The 26,294-nt window shown below is 38.8% G+C and overlaps 1 protein-coding gene across 3 annotated transcripts in view; it reads right to left on the minus strand.

The window, feature by feature from the left end:
• The window catches only part of FRMD3 (FERM domain containing 3), a 157,486-nt gene that overhangs the window by 73,569 nt on the left and 57,623 nt on the right, over positions 1 to 26,294 (minus strand). For 2 of the 3 annotated variants that reach the window (XM_072992260.2, XM_072992261.2), the window contains exon 2: positions 10,960 to 11,064. In XM_072992260.2, coding sequence (XP_072848361.2) covers positions 10,960 to 11,064 — 105 coding nt within the window. The remainder of the gene's footprint in view (positions 1 to 10,959; positions 11,065 to 26,294) is intronic. The other variant, XM_072992263.2, reaches the window with a different exon arrangement.

Genomic DNA, 26,294 nt, shown 5'->3' on the forward strand with positions numbered 1-26,294 from the left:
GGAGGAATCAAGAAAAAATAAGAAAGGACTTTTAAAATTCAGTTTTGATGCCATGCCTGTTGCTTAGCTGTGAAAGCTACAATCAAGCCTGATTTATAGCAGTGTTTTTTTAAAAAAGCCACACAAGACATTATTCGATGATTCTGACAAAAAGGTTAACTTGGCTTTATTTATATTCATAAATACATACAATGTCCTTTTTATATTAGCTTTCTATATTTATATAGCACAATTTTCCACAAGCTGTGAATTTCGCAAGTATTAGGGAGGTTATAAATCATGAAAATGAGCTCTTTTAAGAAGAATAAATAAATGTAGCTTGCTGAAGGCAGTAACAGTGATGTCTGAAGTGGTTTGCTTTCCTTTGCAAGCTTAATATCCTAACAACTTTTGCAATGGCCACAAACACAAACAGTCCAATACCATGTACAAGCCATTTGATAATTCATACAAATGTGCGTATTAAATTGTTTCCCATTAAGTTTACTTTACTTATTATCTGTACTGAGAGTAGTATTTTCTTTAGATACTTCAACAGATACTTCTGACTGGTTTGCTAATGTCAGTTACTAAAACGCAGTGGAAGAAACCAAATAGCATAACTGCTAAAACAAGCCATTTCCCACATCTCCAAAGATGTCCTAACAAGGAAATTTAGAGAATAATTCATCAGCAGGCAATGTGACCTCTGTATCATCTTTTAATAGCATACAATTGCACCTGCAGTACAGTATCAAATTGCTTGCTATGTCCTAAACTGTAATGCTCCTCATTTTCTTAGTATTAATCCCTGATCAGCATTTTAATGTCCCTGAATAGACACTCCCTAGAACAGCTACCCTCATAGCTATTCGCAGTGTTGTACAGGCCTATCTGTTTTGCTTACTTAAAAACCTCAGCTTTGGAAAGATTATTTCACAAAGCTTAAGCACCTTTAAAAAAAAAATAGAGATACCCATTATTTAGCAGTACTGTACTGACAAACACCGATTTCTCCATATGTACATCTTCTCTCCTGGTCCCTGTACTAATACTGTGCCTAAATTAATCGGCCTTTAAGACTGGCCATGTCTTTTACATCAGTCTACATCCCAACATCAGTCTACATCCCAATCCCAAAGAAAGGCAGTGCCAAAGAATGCTCCAACTACTGTATAATTGCACTCATTTCACACGCTAGCAAGGTTATGCTCAAAACCCTGCAAGGTAGGCTTCAGCAGTATGTGGACCGAGAACTCCCAGAAGTACAAGCTGGATTCCGAAGAGGCAGAGGAACTAGAGACCAAATTGCTAACTTGTGCTGGATTATGGAGAAAGCCAGAGAGTTCCAGAAAAATATCTACTTCTGCTTCATTGACTATGCAAAAGCCTTTGACTGTGTGGACCACAGCAAACTATGGCAAGTTCTTAAAGAAATGGGAGTGCCTGATCACCTTATCTGTCTCCTGAGAAACCTATATGTGGGACAGGAAGCAACTGATTGGTTCAAAATTGGGAAAGGAGTACGACAAGGCTGTATATTGTCCCCCAGCTTATTTAACTTACATGCAGAATACATCATGCGGAAGGCTGGACTGGGAGAAACCCAAGCCGGAATTAAGATTGCCGGAAGAAATATCAACAACCTCCGATATGCAGATGATACCACTCTGATGGCAAAAAGTGAGGAGGAATTAAAGAACCTTGTAATGAGGGTGAAAGAGGAGAGTGCAAAAAATGGTCTGAAACTCAACATCAAAAAAACTAAGATTATGGCCACTGGTCCCATCACCTCCTGGGAAATAGAAGGGGAAGACATGGAGGCAGTGACAGATTTTATTTTCCTGGGCTCCATGATCACTGCAGATGGACACAGCAGCCCCGAAATTAAAAGATGCCTGCTTCTTGGGAGGAAAGCGATGACAAATCTTGACAGCATCTTGAAAAGCAGAGACATCACCTTGCCAACAAAAGTCCGAATAATCAAAGCTATGGTTTTTCCTGTCGTGTTGTATGGAAGTGAGAGCTGGACCATAAAGAAAGCTGACCGCCAAAGAATTGATGCTTTTGAATTGTAGTGCTGGAGGAGGATCTTGAGAGTCCCCTGGACTGCAAGGAGAACAAACCTATCCATTCTAAAGGAAATCAAGCCTGAGTGCTCACTGGAAGGACAGATCCTGAAGCTGAGGCTCCAATACTTTGGCCATCTCATGAGAAGAGAAGATTCCCTAGAAAAGACCCTGAGGTTGGGAAAATATGAAGGCAAGAGGAGAAGGGGACGACAGAGGATAAGATGGTTGGACAGTGTCATCAAAGCTACCAACATGAATTTGACACAACTCCGGGAGGCAGTGGAAGATAGGAGGGCCTGGCGTGCTCTGGTCCATGGGGTCACGAAGAGTCGGACACGACTAAATGACTAAACGACAACAATAGTACTGCCAGCTTTTGCCAAAGGAAAAAAAGACAGTTGGCTCCAAAGAGAATCCTGTACCTCCTCTTGCACTGGCACTGGCAATAGACTGGAGAAAAAGACCCTTGGGGTTTTTTTCAGCTCTATATTTCTATGGCATCATGAATGACAATGATTTATTCATTTAACTTCCATCTTGCCTTTTACTCTAAAATGTACTGCTCCAGAAAAGCTAGATGACTTCATGAAGAACCAGCTAAAGAAGAATGTCGGACACGACTAAACGACTAAACACAAACACATAAGATGGCTTATTTGACATAAATGATAAATGTGAACAGTGAAGAAGAAATAAATAATTTGTTTCAAAACAGCACAGGTTCTCACAGGTTTGATTCAGGATAATTCAAAAAGCCAGCCTCATTTCCTTGACCAAATCTAACCTCGAGTTTGTTCAAGAAAATTTTCTTGGCTAATTGCAGAAAATTCAAGCCCCATCAGCATGTGCTGGCAGATGAGAATGATATCCCTGGTGCCAAGTGCTATGACCTTGATATTGAATCGCACCTGCCCCTCTGCTATAAAGTCATCAGATTTGGGAAAAAGCATTTGTAGCTTTCCATTCTGCTTAAGCACTCACTCCCCTGAATAACTTTGTCACACAAGGGGGTGCTGATAAGTATTGAGCCTTTCCCAGAAAAAAATTGAGCTAGGAAGCTATAACTGCCACACTATTCTATATATTTCCCCAGGAAGTCAATGCACTTGCGACATCTGCCCTGCAGCTTCTTAAGTCCTTGCAAATAAAATTCTTCCGACTGCTGGTGTAACCACTCATTTTCAGCATTAGTTGCCTCCAGAATACACCCAAATTGTTGTCCCTTTGAGTGTTTTTTGAGTTTTGGGAACAGATAATAGCCAGAAGGAGCCAGGTCAGGAGAACAGGGTGGATGGGGCATCACTTGAAAGCCTAAGGACGTCAGTTTTGCCACTGTTTCACCTGCAGTGTGTGACAAGGTGTTGTCATGCAACAGGATGACACCTTTGGAGAGTTTTCCTCAATGTTTTTCCTTGATGTTTTGCCTCAACTTCATCAGTTAAGCACAGTTATATTTTTGAATTGATGGTTGAATCCTGTTGGAGGTAGTCCACCAGCAGAACTCCCTTCTTATCCCAAAAAACTGTTGCCATTTGCTTCTGCACCGACCTTTGCACTCGGAACTTCTTTGGCCTGGGGGAACCACTACGCCTCCATTCCTTAGACTGTTCCTTTGTATCAGGATCATAACAGTAGATCCATGTCTCATCACCAGTTACCAATTTGCCCAGGAAATCTGATTCATTTCTTGCAAAATGTTCCAAAACAGCTACCGATGGCTCCACGTGTTTCCTCTTTTGTTTGGTTGCCAAAAGTTTGGGGATCCACTTTGCTGCCAGCTTTCTCATTTCCAAGTCGTTGTGGATAATGGCACCAACTCTCTCACATGATATTCTCAGATATATAGCATAGATATATTTGGTGGTCTTCCATGATCAAGTCATGGATGGCTTTCACATTTGTAGGCACAGAGACAGAAACAGGCCTTCCACTGGGTTTCTCACTTTCAACACCGAAATGGCCAGTTTTAAAATTGACAACCCAATGTTTAATTGTTGCATATGAAGGGCCACTGTCACCCATAGATTGTGACATTTCATCATGGATCTGCTTTGCACCTTTCCCTTGGAGAAACAGGAACTTCATTATCGTCCTATGCTCTTCCACATTGAACTTTTCTGGAGGTGCTGCCATGTTCACTTTGGACCTGAACATGAAAGATAAGTTAAAATCATAGGCAGCTGATTTTTGCACCATTGAATACAGAAAAATTGGCCAATACACCCTGGAATTTATAGCTCAATAATTATCAGCACCCCTCATATTACAACCCAGCTACCTTGCCAATGATCAATGACTCTTAGATAGCATACCACCCCACAGTTCCTTTTTTGTTTCCCTATATTATTAAAATTGTCCGTTTCCTCCTGTCATTTTACTTGTAAATGATTCATACAAGGAACCATTCTCATGTTTTGTAACTGATACATTCACTTTGTTACAAATTTTGAGAGCCTGCAAGGTGTAAAGGTTAATGTTGGACTAGGCCTGTGGAGGCCCAGCTTCAAATTCCTGCTCAGCCATGCAGTTCACTTGGTATCTTTGGGCCAGGCATCACCTCTCAGCCAAGTAATCATAGAAAAGGATAAACATGCAGTGGGGAACATGTGTGCCACCTTGTGCTTCTTTAAGGAAAGGCAGAAAGTGAAAGTAATACAGACATTGTGAAAGCCGGTGAAAATTCAGATATACAAAACTGAGATATTTACCTGCATGCTTATTAGCATGTCTCATTGAGAGAATTTTTCAAAGTCACTAAACACAGTTCATGCTGTGATTCTTCCTTACTAAGCATTAGATGTCTTTTAACAGGTAAAAAAGGCATACAAAATAAATATGTATGGTGGTGCCCTCTTATTTAACTACATTTAAGCAGTGTTATATGAAAATAGACTGATCTTTCTTATGAGTAATGACCCCATTTTTGCTTCTTGACAGACTTTTCATCTGATAAGTAGCTATAAACAGCAGTTTTTGTGTGAAAGACAGGTATTGGGTCAACTATATGTGTCCTTAAAATAGTAGCTAGCACCTACAATTTTTTCTTTTTCTTTTTACAATAGTAGAGGATGTTCAGTTTCTATTGGGAACTCCACTTATAGGCAGTGGAAGTTTAATCATTCCCTCTGAACTATGATTTTTATAGATACCCCTCCCCCACTTTTTCTGAGGTGGAAGAAAGATCTAACTATTGTCAATTTTACTGATATTCTAAGCCTTATTCCAAGTATTTAGAATATTAGTAACGCCACAGACAGAGGGGAGAAATTCCACCCCCACCCCCACCCCATGGGGGGAAGTTACCAATAAAAGTAAGACTTCATGCATGGGAGGAAGGAGGGAAAATTAGAGCTGAGAAATGTTTTGTTTCATTTGCGTGTAATTCTGAAAATCCCACAACCAGCATGGGCAGAAAAGCAATGTTTCCCACCAATACAAAATATAGATGAAGGTGATTTTAGGGTATAGTGTATCTATAGATGGACCATTACGGTGTAATCAGAGGAAGGCCTGCTCAAAAAGGAGTTGAGTCCAACTGATTCAGGTTGCGACTACAGTGGGGTCTCTACTTAAGAATGTCCCTACTTAAGAACAATACAACTTAAGAACAGCTCCATTTGCTAAATTTTGCTTCTACTTGAGAACAGAAATCCAAGATAAGAACAGGAAAAAAGCCTTTCCTGCTCTTTTTTTAACCTTAGGTCATCTTAGGTTAAAAAAAATTCTCCCCCTAGTGGTAGAGTACGTATTAACCAGCTTTGCATTAGTTCCTATGGGAACTAATGCTTCAATGTACGAAGGCACCTCTACATAACAAAAAAACAGCCAGAACGGATTAATTGGTTTTCAGTCCATTCCTATGGGAAATTTTGCTTCAACTTAAGAACATTTCAACTTAAGAACACCATTCCAAAACGGATTAAGTTCTTAAGTAGAGGTTCCACTGTAGTTTCTATGGACGGAAAAGAACAGATACGGATTAAATGGTTTTCAATGCATTCCTATGGGAAATGCAGATTCAACATGAGAACTTTTCAACTTGAGAACCACCTTCCAATACGGATTAAGTTCTTAAGCAGAGACCCCACTGTACATGGTCAAATAATGTAGGACTTGCGCCACATATTAAATGGGTGAATTTAAAGTATTTTTTACTGACCACATCACAGAGAGACTGATTTGAATTGGTCCAGTCCTTTCCACTCTCAAGATGGCATTTTTCTCTGCCACTGGGGGAGGTTTTTTTTTTTTTTTTTTTTTTTTTTTTTTGCTTTTTCAAATGGGAGCAATTTACATTGATTTTCCTCCATGGGGTTATTGGGATACATTCTTGTAATGTCAGGGGAATGTGTGTCTGTATATGGTGACATAAGCAGTTGGGGTGTGATGTTCAGGACCAGGAGAACATGCTCCCATATTCTTTCCTCTCCCCCAATCATCCTCCAAATTTTTACTATTTTTTTATTTCTTACATATATGAGATTAGCACTAGATCATCCTATCATCTTATCACTAGTTCACTGTTATGAGTCTTTCCCATATTTATGCCCTCGTCATTTCCTCAGATTAGGCACAAGCAGGACTAGAGGAAGGAAGGAAAGAAGGGGAGCTGTGGATTGTGACGCAGCTCAGATCACATCCAGTATGAACGGTAAACTCCAGAATCAATCTGCAGCCCCTATGTAAGCAGTGACTGCAATTTCAAAGGCAATACAGGCTCTGAATCAAATTTAGTGTAGTCACACCCTCAATGGGACTTACTACTTCAGAAAACTCCATACCCAGAAAAATCTGCAAAGAGTCATCATAAGTTGGAAACAACTTGATATCATTGCATCATCAAATTTGTATTGATTGTAGTCTTAGCAAATTTTCTGTTAAGCACGTTTCTGCTGAAAAAACCCTTCTAGAGGTGAGTCTCAGTTTTGTGAGGGAATCAGTCCGCACCCCCTCACCCCAATTTAAGACCAGTGGTTGATTCTCAATCATTTAACAGTACAAATCTCCAATGGCAAATGAAATTGTCTGATTTCTTTAAAACCACACATGCACACAAAGTCTTGCCATGCTTTTATTATGGCACAAGCTCTCATTAATTATAGCCCACTTTTGTCATATGCAGCTCATTAAGTGGACTGCAGTCCACAGAACTGAATGTAGCAATTAATCTTCCTCTGGTAGAGCAAATGTTTTTAAAAATAGTGGCCATGCTAACCTAGGGAGTCGGGGAGATGTAGTGCAGAAGTAAATTCTCCAAGCTCTCTATCTATCACATCTACATTCTGGAGCACACTAGATTTCAGTCAACATCAGGATGAGTTTTCATGGCTCCTACAAAGCCATATACTAGAGTGCTCCTGCACATAGACTAAAAGAAAAGTTGGGACATTCTCATTGCCCAAAGTGAAAGAGAGCACAATTATCTACATATCGCTATTACCATATTCGGAACAACCTTTGCTAAATAAAATACCATTTCTATTTGTTCATGCACATGCAGGTGTATGTCAACGTTGTCCCTTGGAGTAGTCACTTCAGACTCTCTTTAGTTATATCAAGGTTTTATTCCTCTTTTGGTTATCATGCAGAAACAAAGAAACATTATTTAGCACTGTGCAACTATAACTACACTAATCTCGGAATAGCTGGTGGCCTACATTTCCCATTCATATGTAGCCAAAATGGAACCATGCCATGGAGAGGGATTACCCCCAGGCTTTACAGAAGTGCAAATGAACAAAATATGGATGGGGTAGAGCTTTAATATTGGAGGGGGAAACAAAATAGCACAATGAGGATCCTCAGTGGATATAGATTGCCAAAAGCCTGTCAAAGGGTAGAATGGAAAACCAGCAGGAAGGGGGATATGGAAGGGCACATCCTGGAAAAGGGCATGACTGGCTGGAACCTTCAAAGGAGCACTCCTTAATGAAGCACTCCGTGGTACAACATTTTAATTGCACGTCACAACTGTATCAGCTTCTTGTCTCACATAAAATATGTACAATGAAACAATCCAAGTAAAAAAATCGGTACTCATTTTTGAGAAAATATTAATAATAATAATAATAATATAATTTATTGTCATTGTAAGTATATACACAGTATACCATACAACGAAATTCACAATATTGCTACTGGATCAAAGAAATATTGCGACTGTCAAAGGTTTAACAGAGATAAAAGCCCTGAAGAGTACATACTAAGTTCCATAAACTCTGAACAACTCTCCAGGGACTCTTTGTTTGAGCACACATAAAATTAAATTTATTTAACTACTTGCCTGCTTCTTAATTTAGTACCACAACTATAATTTTGATAAAGTAACTGAGTTTAAATCCAAGTAGTTTGATTTGTTTGTCGATCACAGCATACAGTGTCATGCTGCAGCTATCTAAGTACTCCTTTGAAATCCATGGTACTGCCTATTGTGCAGAGCTGAAGGATTTCAGCCCAAGCTTCAAAGAACTCTCATCCTGCAGTGTCATTTCATGGTTAGGACAATTATGAATTGTCAGACAATTATCACTAGGGCACTTTGAAGAAAAAAAACTTAGAAATAAGGGTACAGCCATGGAGAAAGCTTCCCCATTCCTACACCTCAGTGCATAACTGAAACTTGTATGCATGACTGGAATTTGTATGCGCTTGTCTGTCTATATGCACGCACAGGTATATGAACTTGTAGGTCTGTGTAGGGGAATGACAGAAGGATTCTAATCATCTTCTTCCAGGCCAGAACTATGAATTAATGCATTTATATATTGGTACCCCATGAGGCCCTGGAAAAGATCCTGATGTTGGGAAAGTGTGAAGGCAAGAGGAAAAGGGGACAACAGAGGATGAGATGGTTGGACAGTGTCATTGAGGCTACCAACATGAATTTGACCCAACTCCGGGAGGTAGTGGAAGACAGGAGGGCCTGGCGTGCTCTGGTCCATGGGATCATGAAGAATCGGATATGACTTAATGACTAAACAACAACAATCCCATGAGGATGAAGTAGCTTGTAGAGGCAGTTTTGTGGCTGTCATGTGGAAGAGGAAAAGAGTGGATAACTCCATTCTTACTCCACGCAAATTTCCTGTAAATCTAAAAGGCTGTCATTTACAATAGTTTTACAGAAGGCAAAATTAGATGAAGTGATTTGTTTTCTATTTGTTTCAAAGCATCCACAAAGCAGCACTTTACATTTCATGTAGAGCTTGAGCCCATTCCAAAGCTTAGGCCACAACACATAGAAAAATGTTTTCTGTGAGGCAAGCAGGGAAAAATCTACTTAGGACCAAAAACAGATGTATCCCTTTGCCACATCCCCTAGGTGGTTCAAGACTAAGCCAATGGTTAGGAAAGGTGAAGACATTCCATGGATCCTAAGATGACAGTGAGGCTAGCAACAGTGGTCTTGGGTCCATTTGCAGAAACAGAAAGTTTGATATTCTTTTTCTGCTCTGTCCCATAGTTGTTACCAGATTGGACACAGTGCATAGGATTAGTCTCCTGGAACAACATTTCTGTAGGGAATTTTATTTTGTCACTTTTTAATTCTTTTGTTTTAGAAGGATTTCACAGGCAAAGGGGGAGAAAACTGGAGGAGGAAAAAGAAACTGTCTGGCAGAACAATTTTAAAAGATAAAGGTTTCCCACTGCTGTAAAAACATTCTTAGATAATTTTATTCCTCTAAGTTAACATCAGTTCTTCCATCTGAGGCCCTTGACTTTTTTTGCAACTCAGCAAAGGACTAATCTACTTACAGTATAAGCGTTAGCATTAATATGCCCAATAAATATCACATGGTTCTGGAGATGCAAACACCTGCACAGACTGCAATGAAGCAAACTGTGTTGTATACAAAACTGAAGTGGCTCACTTCAGATGTGCTGGATAAGGAGGAAGGCAGCGAAGTCCTGCAGCAGCAAAATGCTTAACTAGTCTCTGGAGAGCCTCCATCTATACCAAAAGTACCTAAAACAACACTATTTGCCACCTCTCTCAAGAAAAATCACATCCTACATTAATTTTGTCCCTATATTAATTCTGAGCCTGTGGTGTGCAATATGTGCAAGATAACTTTCATGTATTATTTGTATTGTTTATTAGCATCTGTGACCCTGAAGATTTTTGAAAAACATATTGTTGGGGCTCAGGGGGGAAAAAACCTTAAAAAATAGATTCTAATAAAAATAAATAGGAATCATAACACGGTGTTAACTCTTTGAATCCATGAATTCTTGGTATGCCCATTTTGAAACCAGCATCTTTCAAAGGTCCTTTACAGTTCAAATATATTTGGTCTTCATGTTGAACACTACAAAGAAGGCAACCAGAAATAGAATCCCAGAAGATTTGACAGAGCTTGAGGAAGTTTAGGACTACAGCTCTCCAAATCCCAAGTCAATCTGAGTCATGCTGCCTGGAAGATTCTGGGAACTGTATTCCAACAAGTAACTTTCTCAAAATACGAGATTTAGTCTATTACATGTCTAACAGCATGAAAAGATTGTCAACACAGAAATTTCTGAGAATCTAGAAATGGATCTTCTACATATGCTATTCTCATGGTCATGCTAGAAAAAGTGTTGACTTTTTCAACACTTGAGCCCAAAGGCGGTGGCGGGGAAGGGGTAGAGGTGGGAGGAGGCACAGCTAGCTAAGCTACACATTATAGCCACCACAGGGATGCTGCTGATCCCCATGGCAACTATAATGTGTATCCCAGCTTGAAGGCTGGCATGAACCTACACATCCCACTCAGAAGAACTCTTCCACTTGTTCCTATAAGTCGATTACTGCTTATCTGGAGCACCAGGGGAACAATTCCTTACATGTGATGCTGAGGGTATGACTATACAAAGGAAAAGGCCAATATTACTTACAACTAAATTATATGAGAGTGTGCATACATACCCTCTGTTTTTCAGGATCCACATAGCGAATGCCAAAGTAGTCCTTTTCCAGCAAACTGTAGTGATTACAAACATAATCTATGAGAAACTGGCCTTTTGTCTCTCTCTGTAAAGGAGAAAGAACATATAGATATTTAGTAAACTGGTAAGAAATCTACATTCTGTTTGTCTACTGTAGCATACTATTTTAAATTTAAAGATGTCTATTACTTATCCATTATATTGCTGTTCAGCTACAAATATGTCTTCTATTTTTAAATACCCCACCTTACACTGTTACAAATCTATTTTTAAACTACCTACATGTCTGATATTTCTTTACCTCTTATCTTTAGATGTGAAATTCTCATAAAGTGTTAGCTCTACAGTTGTACCATATGGACTTAATCATAGACTCTAGTCACAACAGTGGTAAATAATCAGTAATATAGTGTGAGAACAAGGAAACACAAATTGCTTTGATGTCAAAATATAGATAAAATCAGGCATTACAGAAAGGGAAGGGCAAGCAAGAATTGTGGCTGCTATTCCTGGTAGCAGATGTAAGTTTCATATCAAGACTGATTTATATTCCTAGTTGCAGATTTTATATTTCTGAGATGCAGATTCCAAATGACAGAAGATGCCACAGTCTTAGCTTTGTAAACGTGATATGTACTTGAATGTGTGCTGAATTTCAAAAAAAAGTTAAAGTGTACAACTCAATCAAATATTTTTTGACAATTACACCTGAACATTACATTTTCATTGCCAAAAAAAATGATGAACACAAAGGCTGAAGAACAGCTAGTGAATCCATGGCTTTCAAGGATAAACTCTCTAGTCCATTCAGTTTATTGGACAGATCATCAAAACTTTCCAAACTTTGCACACAGAGTACTTGAATTAATCAGTATGTATCAAAAACTGACTGAAGCAATTATTTAGTTAAAGCCAACAAGTCTCTTTTTGTAAATCAAGTATTATACAAAACATATACACGAATAACTGACAAATTTAAACAAAGGATGCTATGAAGCAGATGTAACATTGTTATATCATTCACTTCAAGAATGAAAAGTACTGATTATGAAGCTGATTACATGTAGCAACAACCACCAGAACTGATAATTAGCTAGGCTTAAATGCGATTCGAGATCTCTCTGGTCATAATAGCTTCTTATTATTTAGCAATGTATTTGCAGTAATATAGTAATTAAACATTCTTCAGTAAAGGGTAGAGCTGTGAGCAATCTCTCTAAAGTGTTGCCTTCAGAAACAAATGGCATCTTTGGGGCTCTGCCACATTAGCTTGGATGAAGCATGACCAGCTTCAATTATAAGTAAAAGTAAAGGTTCCCCTTGACAAATTGTCCAGTCATATCCAACTCTAGAGGGAAGTGTTCATCCCCATTTCCAAGCCACAGAGCCAGCATTTGTCCATAGACAGTTTCCATGGTCATGTGGCCAGCGTGACTAGACACAGAACACTGTTACCTTCCCACCGCAGTGGTACCTATTTATCTACTTGTATTTGCATGCTTTCGAACTGCTAGGTTGGCAAGTGCTGAGACAAGCAACGGGAGCTCACTCCGTTGCGTGGATTCAATTTTACGACTGCTGGTCTTCTGACCTTGCAGCACAGAGGCTTCTGCGGTTTAACCCACAGCACCACCACATTCCCTTAGCTTCAATAATAACACAGCAGCTATTGTTTTATTCATTTAATTATTTTTTAAAAAATTGTTCCCAGAACAACCTCTGAACTCCTCCTTAAAGCAACATTTGAACAAAAACATACTATACGTACTATACTGAGAAGACAGAGTGGTCAACTATGTTTTTTCTGTTTTGAATAAGTGTCTTGAATTTTTTTTATCTTTTAGTTAAAAAACATTTGAAAATAAGTGTTTTAATTTATGTTTGCTGAGAGTGCTGCTACTGAGAGACACATGTTCCTCACTTGTAATATGAAATTATTTTGTCTGCTTTACAGTCAGCAGATAGGGTAACAGCCTGTCCTCCATATTACCTTACCCGGGCTGCATGCTCTGGAGAGGACATGCCTCAGTTCAGAGCATGTTACCATAGTCTCTCGAGACTGAAGGATGCCTATGCTTTACAGTCACGAGGCTCTGATTCTAAACCACTATCAAAGAAGTAAACCACAATGAATTCAATAGGACATACTTCTTTAAAAAAAAGATATATAAGGTTAGGCTGCAATCTTATACAGAGATGTCCAGAGATTTACTATTGTCAGAGGCACAGAGGCAATTTCAACTTTTTAGACTGCCAAATCTCATTATTGGTAAAAATAAAATAACATAAAATAATAAATGAAAAATAAATAAAATACCCTGTTCCCTACAAATTCTCCTGTGAGGCACAGTTTTACACAGGGAGGTAATTGAAGCAGATAGGTTAATTACATCATAGAATAATCTTACTGAACCAGATGAGTGAGGTTACCTCTAATAGAATAATCTGCAAAAAGGTTCAGTGGTTTTACTTATATTTTCCCAGTCGTTATTTAAATCCAGCTTTCACACAGAAAGCTGAGACTTTTAGCACTTGCTTTTAACTACATAATATACATATGTTAATTTTTATTAAAATTAATTTCTTTAGTTGCTCATTCTGAAATCCCTCTATACTTTTTTAAAGTGTTCTCAAAGGGATCCCAGATTAGAAAAACTGCTCAGTTAATTCACATCTACTGTTGCAAACAAACAAACAAACAAACAAATGCAGGGCTGTGCCAAGTAGGCAGCATTCCACAGGTATGTAGGTGATACTACAGAATGTTCACTGCTTGTGCTTCAAGCATTTTTTGTACTCTGCCACAGTTCTTAGTCAAGCCCAGATTTTCAAAATGGATCAAAACCTTCCCTGGAACACATGGAACTCTCCCCCACAATAAAAGAGATGCTTACAGCCTATAGAGATGTGCCTGTTTCAGGATCAAAATACTAATTTCAGGCAACCAGCCTGGAAAGTTCCTGGGTAAGCCCACTGTTTCTCATGAAACAGAGGCCACATATGCCGTTCTTCAACAAGTGTAGCCAGATCTTCTCATGTCACTTATATGGGCCCATAAATCCATGAAGATGAGCTGGACCACTCCCATGTTACAGCTCTGAGCAGCAAGGCTCAGGAATCACCAGTCACCATGGGATGATCACCAGTCCTAAACTCTACCTAATTGACTGCACATATAAACCAATGCAAACATAACAAGAATAGCCTGATTATCAACTCACTATAGCCACGCTTCCTCTTCAGATTAGTGCATACTAACTGAATAAGACCTTCCACCCAAGCTGACTAGATGACTACTCTGGACTATACCTCCAAAAATCTCATAACCAACATGGTTACTGGCACACTGTTGTGTAGGATTCTGTGACCTGTACTTTGAAGACCAAATAGTTACTATTTCAGTTACTTAGCCATGGATAGCCACCCCCAAATTGCCCGAGGAAGGAGAACAGAAACACCAGCAAAGTAAGCCTTTGATTTATGAATAACCTCATTAAGATGTAAAAGAAACTAAAAAGGGAAAATACCTGACCGAAAGGAGAAAGAGGAAGCGCCGAACCATACATGCCAGCTTGCTTTTTTTCTTTTTTTAAGCGACCTGTCTGTTATTTATAATTAGCAAGCTGGCCCAAGGTCATTCAGATACACTGTGAGACAGAAAAATTTTGTGTTTCTGGAAAAAAATCCCAGAGGAAATACTACTCAACAGGGACTGAAATCTTGTCAATGCTGTGTAATCTGGACTTTTCTCACTAATTGAGTGGACTTTGAAAATAAAATCTTGTCTTTGGAGCAGGAGGCACAGGATTTTGGGAATAAAAAACAGGTGATGAATCATCAGTGTGGCGACATAGACTGAAGAGTGGGAGAAGCCAGTCGAATAGGACTTTGATAACAGAAGCGTCTTTGGTTTTGGAAGGAAGAATAAATCCCTGGGACAGTAAATTATCAGCTCATCAGCGAGAGGAAATTAACAGAATAGACGGAGGACCTAAGAAAATCAGGTCTGGAGTTATTAAAGGACTACAACAGTGGCAGACAGGAGGGCCTGGCGTGCTCTGGTCCATGGGGTCACGAAGAGTCGGACATGACTAAACAACAACAACAACAGCTAAAAGTTCCTCCATCCTGCTGAAATATTAAACCATGCTAAGTTGGCGGTACATGTATAACAAGGGTGAATGGATAGCATGTTGAACTGAAGTGGCACAAGCACAATCACTGCACCCAAAACAAACCGGAACCACAATCCTGACTTCTTGTTCTCAAGGAAACACTGTTTTAAAAAACTCTCCAGTTTGAGGAGAATACTTAGTGCTAGGAAGAATTCAATGTGTTTCCATCTACCAGAAAATCAGTTCATTAGAAATCTCAGGAGCCTGGCACCCAAAAAAATCACATTACCTCCCCAAGATTCAGAGGACCCTAAACTGCACCAGGAACTCCAGCTCTGGAGATAGGGCCAACCAGCATCAAGGAGATCAGAGTCCCTAATTAAGGTGTGATTAGACAAGGATTTGGTCCACTCTTTGGTCCACTATGGGGACAGATTGATTCACTACTTTTTTTAGTTATTAGATGATGTAATTGCGGGAGCAAACCAGCCTGTCCCCAAAGCATTCTTACCTGCACTCAACACATTCCTACTGCACCATTCTGGGTCCTTATCAGGGGCTATTACTTCTTTGATGCAGGTAGAATTGTTCCACTTTGGTTAATTCCCAGTGTGTGATATTGGGAAATTGTGAAATTAAATATGGAAATTAAAAACTTTTTCCCTTTGTTCCTCCATGGAGCAGAGGGAGGAAGGAAAAAAAGTATTCTTGAAGGCTTTCACGGCCAGGATCCGATGGTTGTTGTGGGTTTTCCGGGCTGTTTGGCCGTGTTCTTAAGAAAACCCACAACAACCAAAAAAATATGCTTAGTTAAGTCAGTACTGATGCACTGTACCCATGGAGAGAGAACAAATTGAAATCTCCCTCCTAGAAGTGGGAAGAGAAATAGGAGGAGGCAAGGATGGAGATTTGAAAGGAAAGAAAAATCAAATGAGTGAGAATGTACTTGGTTTGTTTCCCAGGAAGGGAGAAAGAGCAGCAGCAAACAAATGGAAAAAGCACTCTTTCTCTGTGTTGTGGAAGAACAGCTGTGGCAGTTGTGAAGGAGCACCTGGCTGTTTTGCATGTCCCTCTTTTGTGCACCAGCTCTTTTGTAGCAAGGAGTCCTTTACAACAAGAATGTGCATGCAGAGCCTTGTTTTTACTTCCTGGGTCTTGAGCAATCTTGAACAAGCCATGAAGCAGCTGACGCATGAGAAACAAAAGGCTGGCTCAACTCCCTGATGTGTAGTTTTTATCTAAAGGCTGGTGGGGAATGCGGCCCCTTCAGTGAGTTGCTTTTGATAAAGGAGCTGGACCAGATAGGGCTGCTTGAGGCCTTTATGCCATTTGGATGTGAAGATCCAAACCTCTGCCCAACTTTAAACCATTCTGTTTAGCCCAATCCATCTCAATTCAATTGAGCCCAGGTAGACACACCCCCAGTTTGGATCTGGTCCTGACTGGAGCAACAGGCAAACATTCCTGTTTGGCTTTCAGTTCTAGCACCACTCATAACTATTCAAAGTCCTGACTATATTGGCTTGCTTTCCTATGATCCTAGCACTCCTGCCACATACTGGATTCGTGGCAGATCCTACCATCTAGGCCACTGCAACCTTCCAACACTGAACCATGACTTCTGGCCCTCCCATCTTCCTGTTGCAATACCAGCCCTTACAATTCATAACAGTAGACTTTTGGTAAGTAAATGGGAAGATCTATACAGCTCTGCACCCATTAGCTCTGCAAAGGTTTCATTATCCTCTAACAAAATGGCTGCCTGTCTCAGATTGTATAGGCCTTTTTCTCCCAGAAGCCCAAGTCAGACCGATACATGGTCAGGGATCCTGGGAGCTGTAATCCAACAACCTGTAGGAAACCCAAATTGAACAACTACTACTCCAAGACCAATTTTTGGCACAGCTTTGCCACATTAAATTTGGGGAATATGGTAATAGGAAAGCACCACAGTATCTGCTGTTTTCCCGGGGCAAGTGGCAACTGGGTTTCAGCAATAGGGCAGGGCAAGGGACACTACTATCTTGTGACAGGGCATGGACTTTCCTACTCAGACTTATACACACCTCTGCCTCAATAAAGTGCAACCTAGACAAGGCTAACAAACGTCCTGACACATATAAAACAAAATAAAGTAACATGGGGAAAAAAGATTAGTGAGCCAAAGTTGAGAGGGCATATATTTGACTCAAGCTATACTATCTTCTTCATGCACACGCCATCCCCGGTTCCATGTAATAAATGAGTTGGCTTTAAAAGAGAGAAGGGAGTGATTTTTTTTTCCAAACTGCCATCCTCAGGAGGTAGCTTTGGAAGAATATGAACAGTACACTTCCTCTAATGCATCATTCCTCAGGAGACAGATCTGAATGTGCAGAAAGATGCTACAATACATAAAATAGTTTCTTTCCAAAGCAACATGTCTCATCCCATAGATTTATATCAGCAAGGGAACAAAAGAGAAATAATTTGCTTCCAGAGCTGATAAACAGCTACAGTGGACCCTCTACTTATGGAATTAATCCGTATTGGAATGGTGGCTTCAGGTCGAAAAGTCTGTAGGTCGAGTCTCCATTGACCTACAATGCATTGAAAACCGATTAATCCTGTAACCGGCTGTTTTTGTTCCATTTTTGTTCCATTTTGGTTTTTTTCTGGTCTGTAGGTCAATTCTCTGGCTGCAAGTTGAACCTAAATTTTGCGGCCAGAGAAGTCTGTAACTCAAAAAGTCTGTAAGTCGAGCCATCTGTAAGTCGAGGGTCCACTGTATGTCATTTTAAACATAAATTATTAACTTGGAAATGCATTGCTGAAATCAACCTGATATGGATCTAGTACAAGCCTACCACCAACTGAATCCTCTCCATTAGCACAAGAGGCTTTTTGATCTAGTAGCAGTTTTTCTCTTAGCTGAGCTACATCAACCTTCACTGATTACCTTGCAGACCCCTTGCCTCTTAAAAATCTGATCTAGGAGGCTTGGAAATCCATAGGAAAAGTGGAGGAACTGCTAATAGGAGGAATGGATATAATTTAAATTTGCCTCCCTTTCCTTCCACCAGTGGATGCATTTTTAGCAGAAGTCTGTTCACGAATGCTCCATGTAGGTCCACCCTTTGTGGATCCCAACTTAAACTCCCAATATATTACAAGTAAAACTGCAGAAGTCTAGTAATAATTACTTGAACAGAATAAATATGCAAGGATGTGTACAAGGAGAGAATTTAAAATAACAGACTTAAAAGGGGGGAAAGAACTTGGAGAAGGAAAAGAGCGGGACCAAAATACACACTGAAGAAACATTGCAACAGCAACACAACCTACCATGAGATCAAACTCCTGCACAGGAGTAGAAATTGGAATGCAGACTTGGAACATATGATGAAATATTTATGGTTTCTTTAATATCATACTTCAAAATTAATGTATAATGTATCCAAACAAGAATGGTTAATTTTTCATGGGTTGCATCTCACTGTGCACACATATGTATCTAAGTAACATTTGTAAAAAAGTACCATTTTAATTGAAGCAGCAGGATTTAAGAATAGTATTGTATTCTGAAATTTGACTTAAATCAGAATGGGATTGTGTCATGAACATAACAATCACTTCACATGTTGAGTCAATGATTTATATGGTTTAGCATCCTGTTTTCAACCATGCACAGGACATGGGAAATTACTTTTAAAATCAATCAGTTACAATTTTAAGCCACTGACCGTTTGATCAAGGAGACATCTTGCCCAAAAGTAGCATTATCATTATGGTTTTTAAAGTAACTTTCCTGTTAAAGTAACTTTTTATCTACTTCCCTGTTTCTCAAAAAAGAATGAAATATTTATCTTTAGTTCTTTTTTCAAAAATATCTGAATGCTGACAGCTTCAAATGTGTCTTTCAAAGCACACTCTCTTCCTGTCAATCTCATCCTGCTTCCACACCCACTACACAACAAAAGGCAACAGCAAAAACCTACATTTGAACCTCCATCACATCCTCGTAACTAAGAATAAAAAAATCAAAAATATATAAAGTTCCAATTTTAAAACAAAAAGAGTGAAGTCATTCTTTGTGTGTTACAGTTGTAAAGTAATATAGTTATGCCTCTGTTGTGGATATGAACTTCTTACAAGTACTTGTTATTTGTAATTAATTACTTTTCAGGTTATGGCTACAGATGTCTCCAGAATCCCACAAGCTGCACCTAAAGGAAACAGCCTCCCTCATTTTTTTTGCCTCTCAGCAATTCATTACCCAGGTCCTGTTGTCTTTCACATGGGAGTCCCACTTATCTGTCATAAATAAATCAAGTTGTATTTCAAAGGCATGTAAGACAGAAATCTTCAGCTCCTGATGACTTGCCTAAAGCAGTTGAGGTGGAGCATAATTTCTACAGAGACAAATTTGAAAGGCCAGGTCAGAGAGGCAGGAACACATCCTCCAAGGAGATCTAGCTACATTAGAAAGCACAGCAAGGGAACAGTACAGATTTTATATGGTTATCTATTTAAACAAATAGTGTAAGGATAAAATGCAAATGTTATGGTGAAGATTTGACACAATTATACTAAGTTCAGCAAAGGTGAGTCTTCATTCAGACTAGCCTATTGCAGCAGCAGAGTTAACAGCAGTTTAGAGACTAGCAAATTCTATTGCACATCAGCGTTCACAGATTATCTTTTCAAACAGCAGTAAATTCTGCTTTACATAGATTTCCTTGCCAAATTCCACATGGTTCATATCCTCACTAAAAATCTGTTTCCATTTTTCACCCAGGAGAAATTGATTAGGAGAGAGGATTCATAGATGAAGATAGCGAAAGATCTCCCTCCTTTCTTATGTTTTAAGTGTCAGACTTGTACTTTGACATATCTTTGCAGGGTGGCATATTAACCTCAAAGGTGATATGCCTTGAGACACATTCCTTCTGAAGCCAATTTCTCTCTCCAGCGATCCATTAAAAATATAAAGGAAGCAATCCCTCTCAAAGGTTTCAAAGAATTCTCTGGGAGAGAGCTGAGTAGTGAGAAAGTACATTTTTGAGACTTAATGGCTCTCCTTCCCTTTTGTTCCTTCAAACTGTGAGGAAATAATCCCTCTCACAAATTAAACCATATGTTGAGATACATCTGGGTCCAGGGAACATGTCCTCCAAGTTTTCTTTGCATCTTTTGGACCTGAATAGCAAAGTCTGCCACATGAAAGACAATATATACAATATTTACATATTTTCTGCTGGCTATTCTGATGACCCCCTAAGGAAAGCCCTAGAACATAACGGGGTGAACCATAGTTGATTTTTTCCAAATAAATATTGGATTACAGCCACAAGCATTGCTGAGGTGTGATCTCTGCTTTGTTATCTGCAGATAGGCACTTTTTCATGCAAAGGGAAGCAAATAGCACTGGTACACTGAGAGCTAATGCTTACGTGCCATATCTGGAAGAAACAGCAAGAAAAGGGCAATGCATATGCACATCCTTGGCTCTTTCCTTTCCCCCTTATTGGGATTAAGGCAACATGCTGAACTCCGTAGATTTTATTAGACTATTCAGCAACTAGAAATATACAGCTCTTTAGTCTCAGCCAGAATTCATAACATAAAAATCCTCTTTAAATTAATTGCACGCATGTAAAAAGGGAACACTGTTGACCTTCAAAATAACAGATTATATTTCTCCCCATCTGTAACATTTAATCCAAATTATATAAACTAAAAATGGTAGCTATTTTAAGACAGAGCAACAAAAAAAAGCTGCATCATATGCCTTTTTTAAAAAAGACTGCAAAGCCGTTTTGTGCAAGTTAACAAAAGCATATCAACAGACTCCCAGACCATTTCTTCCATGAAAGAAAGGCTTCTGCTATTCCCCTATCATTCTCCTTTCCCCTTGCAGCCCCTGATGCCCCTTACATTGCCCTTGATGGGCACAGCCCCTTATGCCCTCCTATACCCTAGAACAGATTTGTGTGGTCATCGGAGGCTACATTGTATCTTTCTTGAAATCTTCAGTCATCAGACAGGAACTAGTCAGATTTCACCAAACATTCTATTCTTCTCAAAGCTCAAAGTTTAGACAAAGTGATGCCTTCTAGATTTTTCAGCTGCAATTCCCAGATATGGTAACTAGAACAGCTGAGGGTCAGGTATGATAGACATTTCAGTCCAAAGTATCTGGAACGCAAAAAGTTGCCCACCCTTGCTTGCTGTAAAGTAAACTACTTTGTTGAGATGACAGGCTCCACCCGGCAAGTGAAAATGTTAGTCTAACAAAGAAAGGTCTGTCACAATTTACTTCCTATGGTTAGCTTTGCAGATGTGTTGAGCTACACTAAAGCAAATACTAATCCTTGTCAATGAGGTGCTGATCGTGCCACAGGCTATTCATAAGTTAAACTGGAAGTTATTCAGGAAAAAAAATATGTTATTCAAATACCACGTAATACCGGGGGGGGGGGATGTTCCTATCCTGAAAAATATTGATTGGACTTGAGTAAATGGCCAGAAGTAATGTATAATGATGAAAGGACAATATTTGAAACAATATTATGAAAGCCAAAATACCTGGCTTCTAGTATTGTAAGACTTTTTATTCTTTTTTAAAAAATCAGTATTAATGAAATTAAATCCTCCAAATAACTGAATTCCAAAAATCTGTTCAAAAAATATTAAGCACACCAGACATCTTCTATTCATTTTTAAAGAACAGGACAGAATATCTTGTATGTATACAGGCAACGTAAGTTATAGCATTTCAAACCACTTATAGCACTTAAAATCATTTTGTCCTTGGTGACAAAGAGATTTGGCAATTAGGATTTTGATATAACACTGTAAAATCTTCCAACAGAAAGGAATCTCCTTTGCTAAAAGTGAAATATTAAAACACAGGAGAGAAAAAGTGTTATCTATGCCATCTTGACATCAGGAGCTTATGAACACTCTATTCTTGGAAAAGCCCCTGAGAAAGAAGGCTAGTAACCAAGAGCATGTTTCATATTGACCCAAACCAAATGAGAAAAGCTAAGGGATCTAAGGAATTTAGATAACATGAACATGTGAAGCTGAAGAAACTATACAGCCTTACCTCTATATGACAACTGTCAGCATGGCTTGTCTTGTCTGCTAGTGGTGTAGGGGGCAGGGGTAGGTGTGATACTGAGGATCTATCTAACATCCTCATCCTAACTCAGTACAATATGTGATCAAGTATTTGAGCTTGAAATGCAATGGTTTGGTGGAAATCTTTATTTTATCCCTCATATATAAAATTTAATCTTTTCTGTAGTGTCTTCTTCATTGGATAGAAACGTCAAGGGGGAAAGCACAACTGAGAAGATGAGACTTACAACTTCATGGTTATAACTGGAAGCTCTCCTTGCCTTGTTCAAATAAACATGCTAAGAGGTTAATATAGATACACAGTATGAGAAAGCAAAGTGAAAACACCGCCATGGAAAAGTATAGAGGCTCTCCCCTTCTTCTGCAATTTCTTTGTACGACATATACAAGAAAGGTAATAAATTTGACAGCAATTGATGTGATAGCTCCCCACCCCCACTTGGAAAAGCCCCTGGGAAAGAAGACTAGTAACTGAGAGCATGTTCCTGGAAGATTTCGTTCCTTATCCTTAAGAGCTATGAGACAGCAATTGTGCTGATTTTCTAACAACCTGGGAGATTCTGCATGATCTTTTCCCCCTTCTGCTCCCTTATCTTAATCCAGAAAAGTTCCAAAGCAAAAATTGAGTTAAATATACAGGTAGCACAGTGCTGATGCATACTAAAACATTTAGGTCATGAAAAGATTTAAATTGACCATGTGCAAAAACTCTAAACATCATGTTTTTGTTGTCATTGCTTTCCTATTTAGTACCTTCCTGATCCATAAGAAGTAATTTTGCCCTTTCTGGAAAGGAAAAGTTCCACAATAACCCAAAAATTATCAGAACAACATACACATGTTGCTGTGAAACACTGAAAGCATTCATTTCATCTCTCTGTGTGTTTTTTTTTAAGGGAAATGCATGAAAATCGAAAAGTAGCAAAATTCTCCATTACACACAAATGAATTCTTTAGCCATAAAGGCAACTTTTACTTCAATGAAAGGGACTCAGAATAGTTTGACATGCTTAAAACCAGGGTGCAGGCTTGCAAGCACCATTGATAGGCACATATCCAGAAAAAGCTATTCAAGAAACAGCGGAAAGTCTTCAGATATGTGACTTATTTGACTATCCGAATCGAGGTCCCCAAGAAAATAGATGAAATACAATAGTGAGACACAACTAGAGTAGGAATTTATATAGGTGTTGTTTCACCAAATTCTCACTGATTCAATTGACCTAGTCTAGTTGCAACTTACTAGTGGATTTCAGCCAATCTCATCTTGGTGATATTTACAAAAAGCAGGCAAGCAACACTGAGAATTAGCAAGCAATCCTATGAATGCCAATTGAGACAAAAGAAACAATGGATTCAATAAGCCTTACTCCCAGTTGCGTGTTTTTAGTACTGCAATGTCACAGTGCAACCCAACACCTCCATTTCATGGTCTTTGTTGGAGAGGGTTAGGATGTGGTGGATGGCCACTTACTTAGAGAGTCATATCTTCCTAAATAAGTAGGCATCCTTCAGTCTCAAGAGACTGTGGTAACGTGCTCTGAAAAGAGGTCTTGGAACAGTGTCTAGTGTGGCCGAGAAGGCCAGTGTGGAAGGCCAATCCCTTCCACACTGAAGACAAATACAATCTGTCCCCTGTCCACCTCCCTGATTTTGCTGGTTTCAGGTCTGCCTCTTTGCCTCAGCCTGCTGGACAAGTGTCTCTTCAAAATGGGAGAGGCCATGATGCACTGCCTGCCTCCAGGCTGAATGCTCAGATGTCAAAGTTTCCCATCTGTTGAGGTCCATTCCTAAGGCCTTCAGATCCTGCTTGCAGATATCCTTGTACCGCAGCTGTGGTCTCCCTCTGGGGCGATTTCCCTGCACTAATTCTCTATACAGGAGATCTTTTGGAATCCGAACGTCAGCCATTCTCACAACATACCTGAGCCAACATAGACATCGCTATTTCAGTAATGTATACATGCTAACAATTCCAGCTCATTCCAGCACTACACTATTTGGAACTTTGTCCTGCCAGCTGATGCAAAAAATGCATTGAAGACAACGCATATGGAATGTGTTCAACTTCCTGTCCTGCCGTGCACAAAGGATCACTTGCAGTACAGGAGTGTACTCAGGACAGAAGCTCTATAGACCTGGATCTTGGTATATGCTGTCAGCTTTTTTGTTAAGTCATACTCTCTTTGTGAGTCTAGAGAACATGGTAGCTGATTTGCCAATGCATTTATCCAGCTCGACATCTAGAAAGAGAGTGTCAGAGATCATTGAGCCAAGGTACATGAAATAAGAAATAATATTTCCTAAATAGGAAATAAGGAAATAAAATATGTGCAAGTAAAAAAAGAATCCACGTGGCTCTGACTATGCATTTACTGTTAAAAAATATTACAAAAAACATAAAGCCAGAAGAAATGAGTTAATTGCCCCTTAAATGCACTTAGGAAGACATTTCAGTCTTTACTTGGGAAAAATTATGGAGAACAGCAGTTCTTAGATCTTGACATAGTACAATATTCTCAGCTGAATCATATTTCAGAAACTTTCAAAAACTTTCAATTTATATGGGTGCAGATTTCATAAGCAGAAGTTTTTATTAATTTGGACTTGAGACATGTAAAGCAGCTTCAGAAAAAATGAATAATTTAAAGAATGAAGGCTGGCTTTCAGAATATCCTGACATATGGAAATAAGCTGAAAACTTTGGAATAAAGAATAGTTTCGTTACCTAACTGCATGTGAGATTTCAAAGAAAATTCCAAAGACTGTCACTACTCAAATATTTTAAATTAGCATGGTTTACAATTGTTTGGACATTTTTCTTTTTTAACTAATGTGGGGAAAACTGGAGAAAAGCCAATTAAATGATCTTTACCATCTATGACAAATTTTATTAATTTGGAATTTAAATAAACACACTTCATGAAATTAATATACAGATATCAACTGAAAACCAGTTTAGATGAAAAGAGGATTAGCAGATGAGACCAAAATTTTCTGTCTCAGTGCATAATTAATTCATATTACTAGGAAAGTTTGCCTTGAAGATATATTCCTCTCTAATTTAGCTAGCCCCAGTTCTTATCTGAAATTTAACACTTTGATATAATTTCCCATGACTGCTACGACTCACAGCACATATATATGGGTGTACGTGCATATCTGTGCATGCAGGCACATTCAAAAGCAGCTGAGTGTGGGGAGTGCCTTTTGTTATAAATATTTTTTCATTAGATTCCTGATGGCATGTTTATACTAATGTTCAAAAGCTGATATTAAGGCACATACATCAACATATAACCTAAATGAAACAGATAAATCAGTAAGTTTAAATAGTCATCTCCTAACATCATGCCTAAAAACTGCTGTCAAGACTGCCCAGAGCTTTCTTATTAAGCAACTACGCACCTGAATGCTAATTCATCTACTGATTAAGCCATCATTTAATGACTTTTTCAACCAACTGATATACTAAGACTTCAACAGTTTCTTAGGACAGTGTTCTTTTTAATTTAATTGCACCCACTTTGAAGTAGGCATGCCTAAGATTGTATATGGAAGTAATCTGGGATAAATCAATGCCAAGAATTAATTTCATTAATTAACTACAAATGGATCCCCTAGTTACTTACCTGATAATAATCCTCACTGAATTCAGTGGAACTTACTTCAGAGCAGACATATAAACAGTGCTGTAAATCAGACCTTATACTTCTTTATGTTATCTCACTGGCATAATAGCTTTTGGGAAAACTAGGCAATTTTTTAAAAATCACTCACGCTGCAGCACCAATCACATTAAATTCCCATGGAAACAAAATCATCATCAAGAATCTACAACAAACATTTACCATATATGGACCAAGAACCACCGGATGTTTAAGCTGGATTTAGAAACGCAAAAACAAAAATATACATTTTGTATGGAGCATGGAAAAGAATTTTACAGATATACATTAGCTACTGGACTGCACCAAAGAATTTCAGAAGATCAGCCTGTGCTTTCTAGATTACAGTAAAACCTTTCACTATGTGGATCATGAAAAGCTATGGATTGTTCTAAATTTCATTGTCC

This window comes from Pogona vitticeps, chromosome 2, assembly GCF_051106095.1.
Source record: "Pogona vitticeps strain Pit_001003342236 chromosome 2, PviZW2.1, whole genome shotgun sequence".
Taxonomy (NCBI): Eukaryota; Metazoa; Chordata; class Lepidosauria; order Squamata; family Agamidae; genus Pogona; species Pogona vitticeps.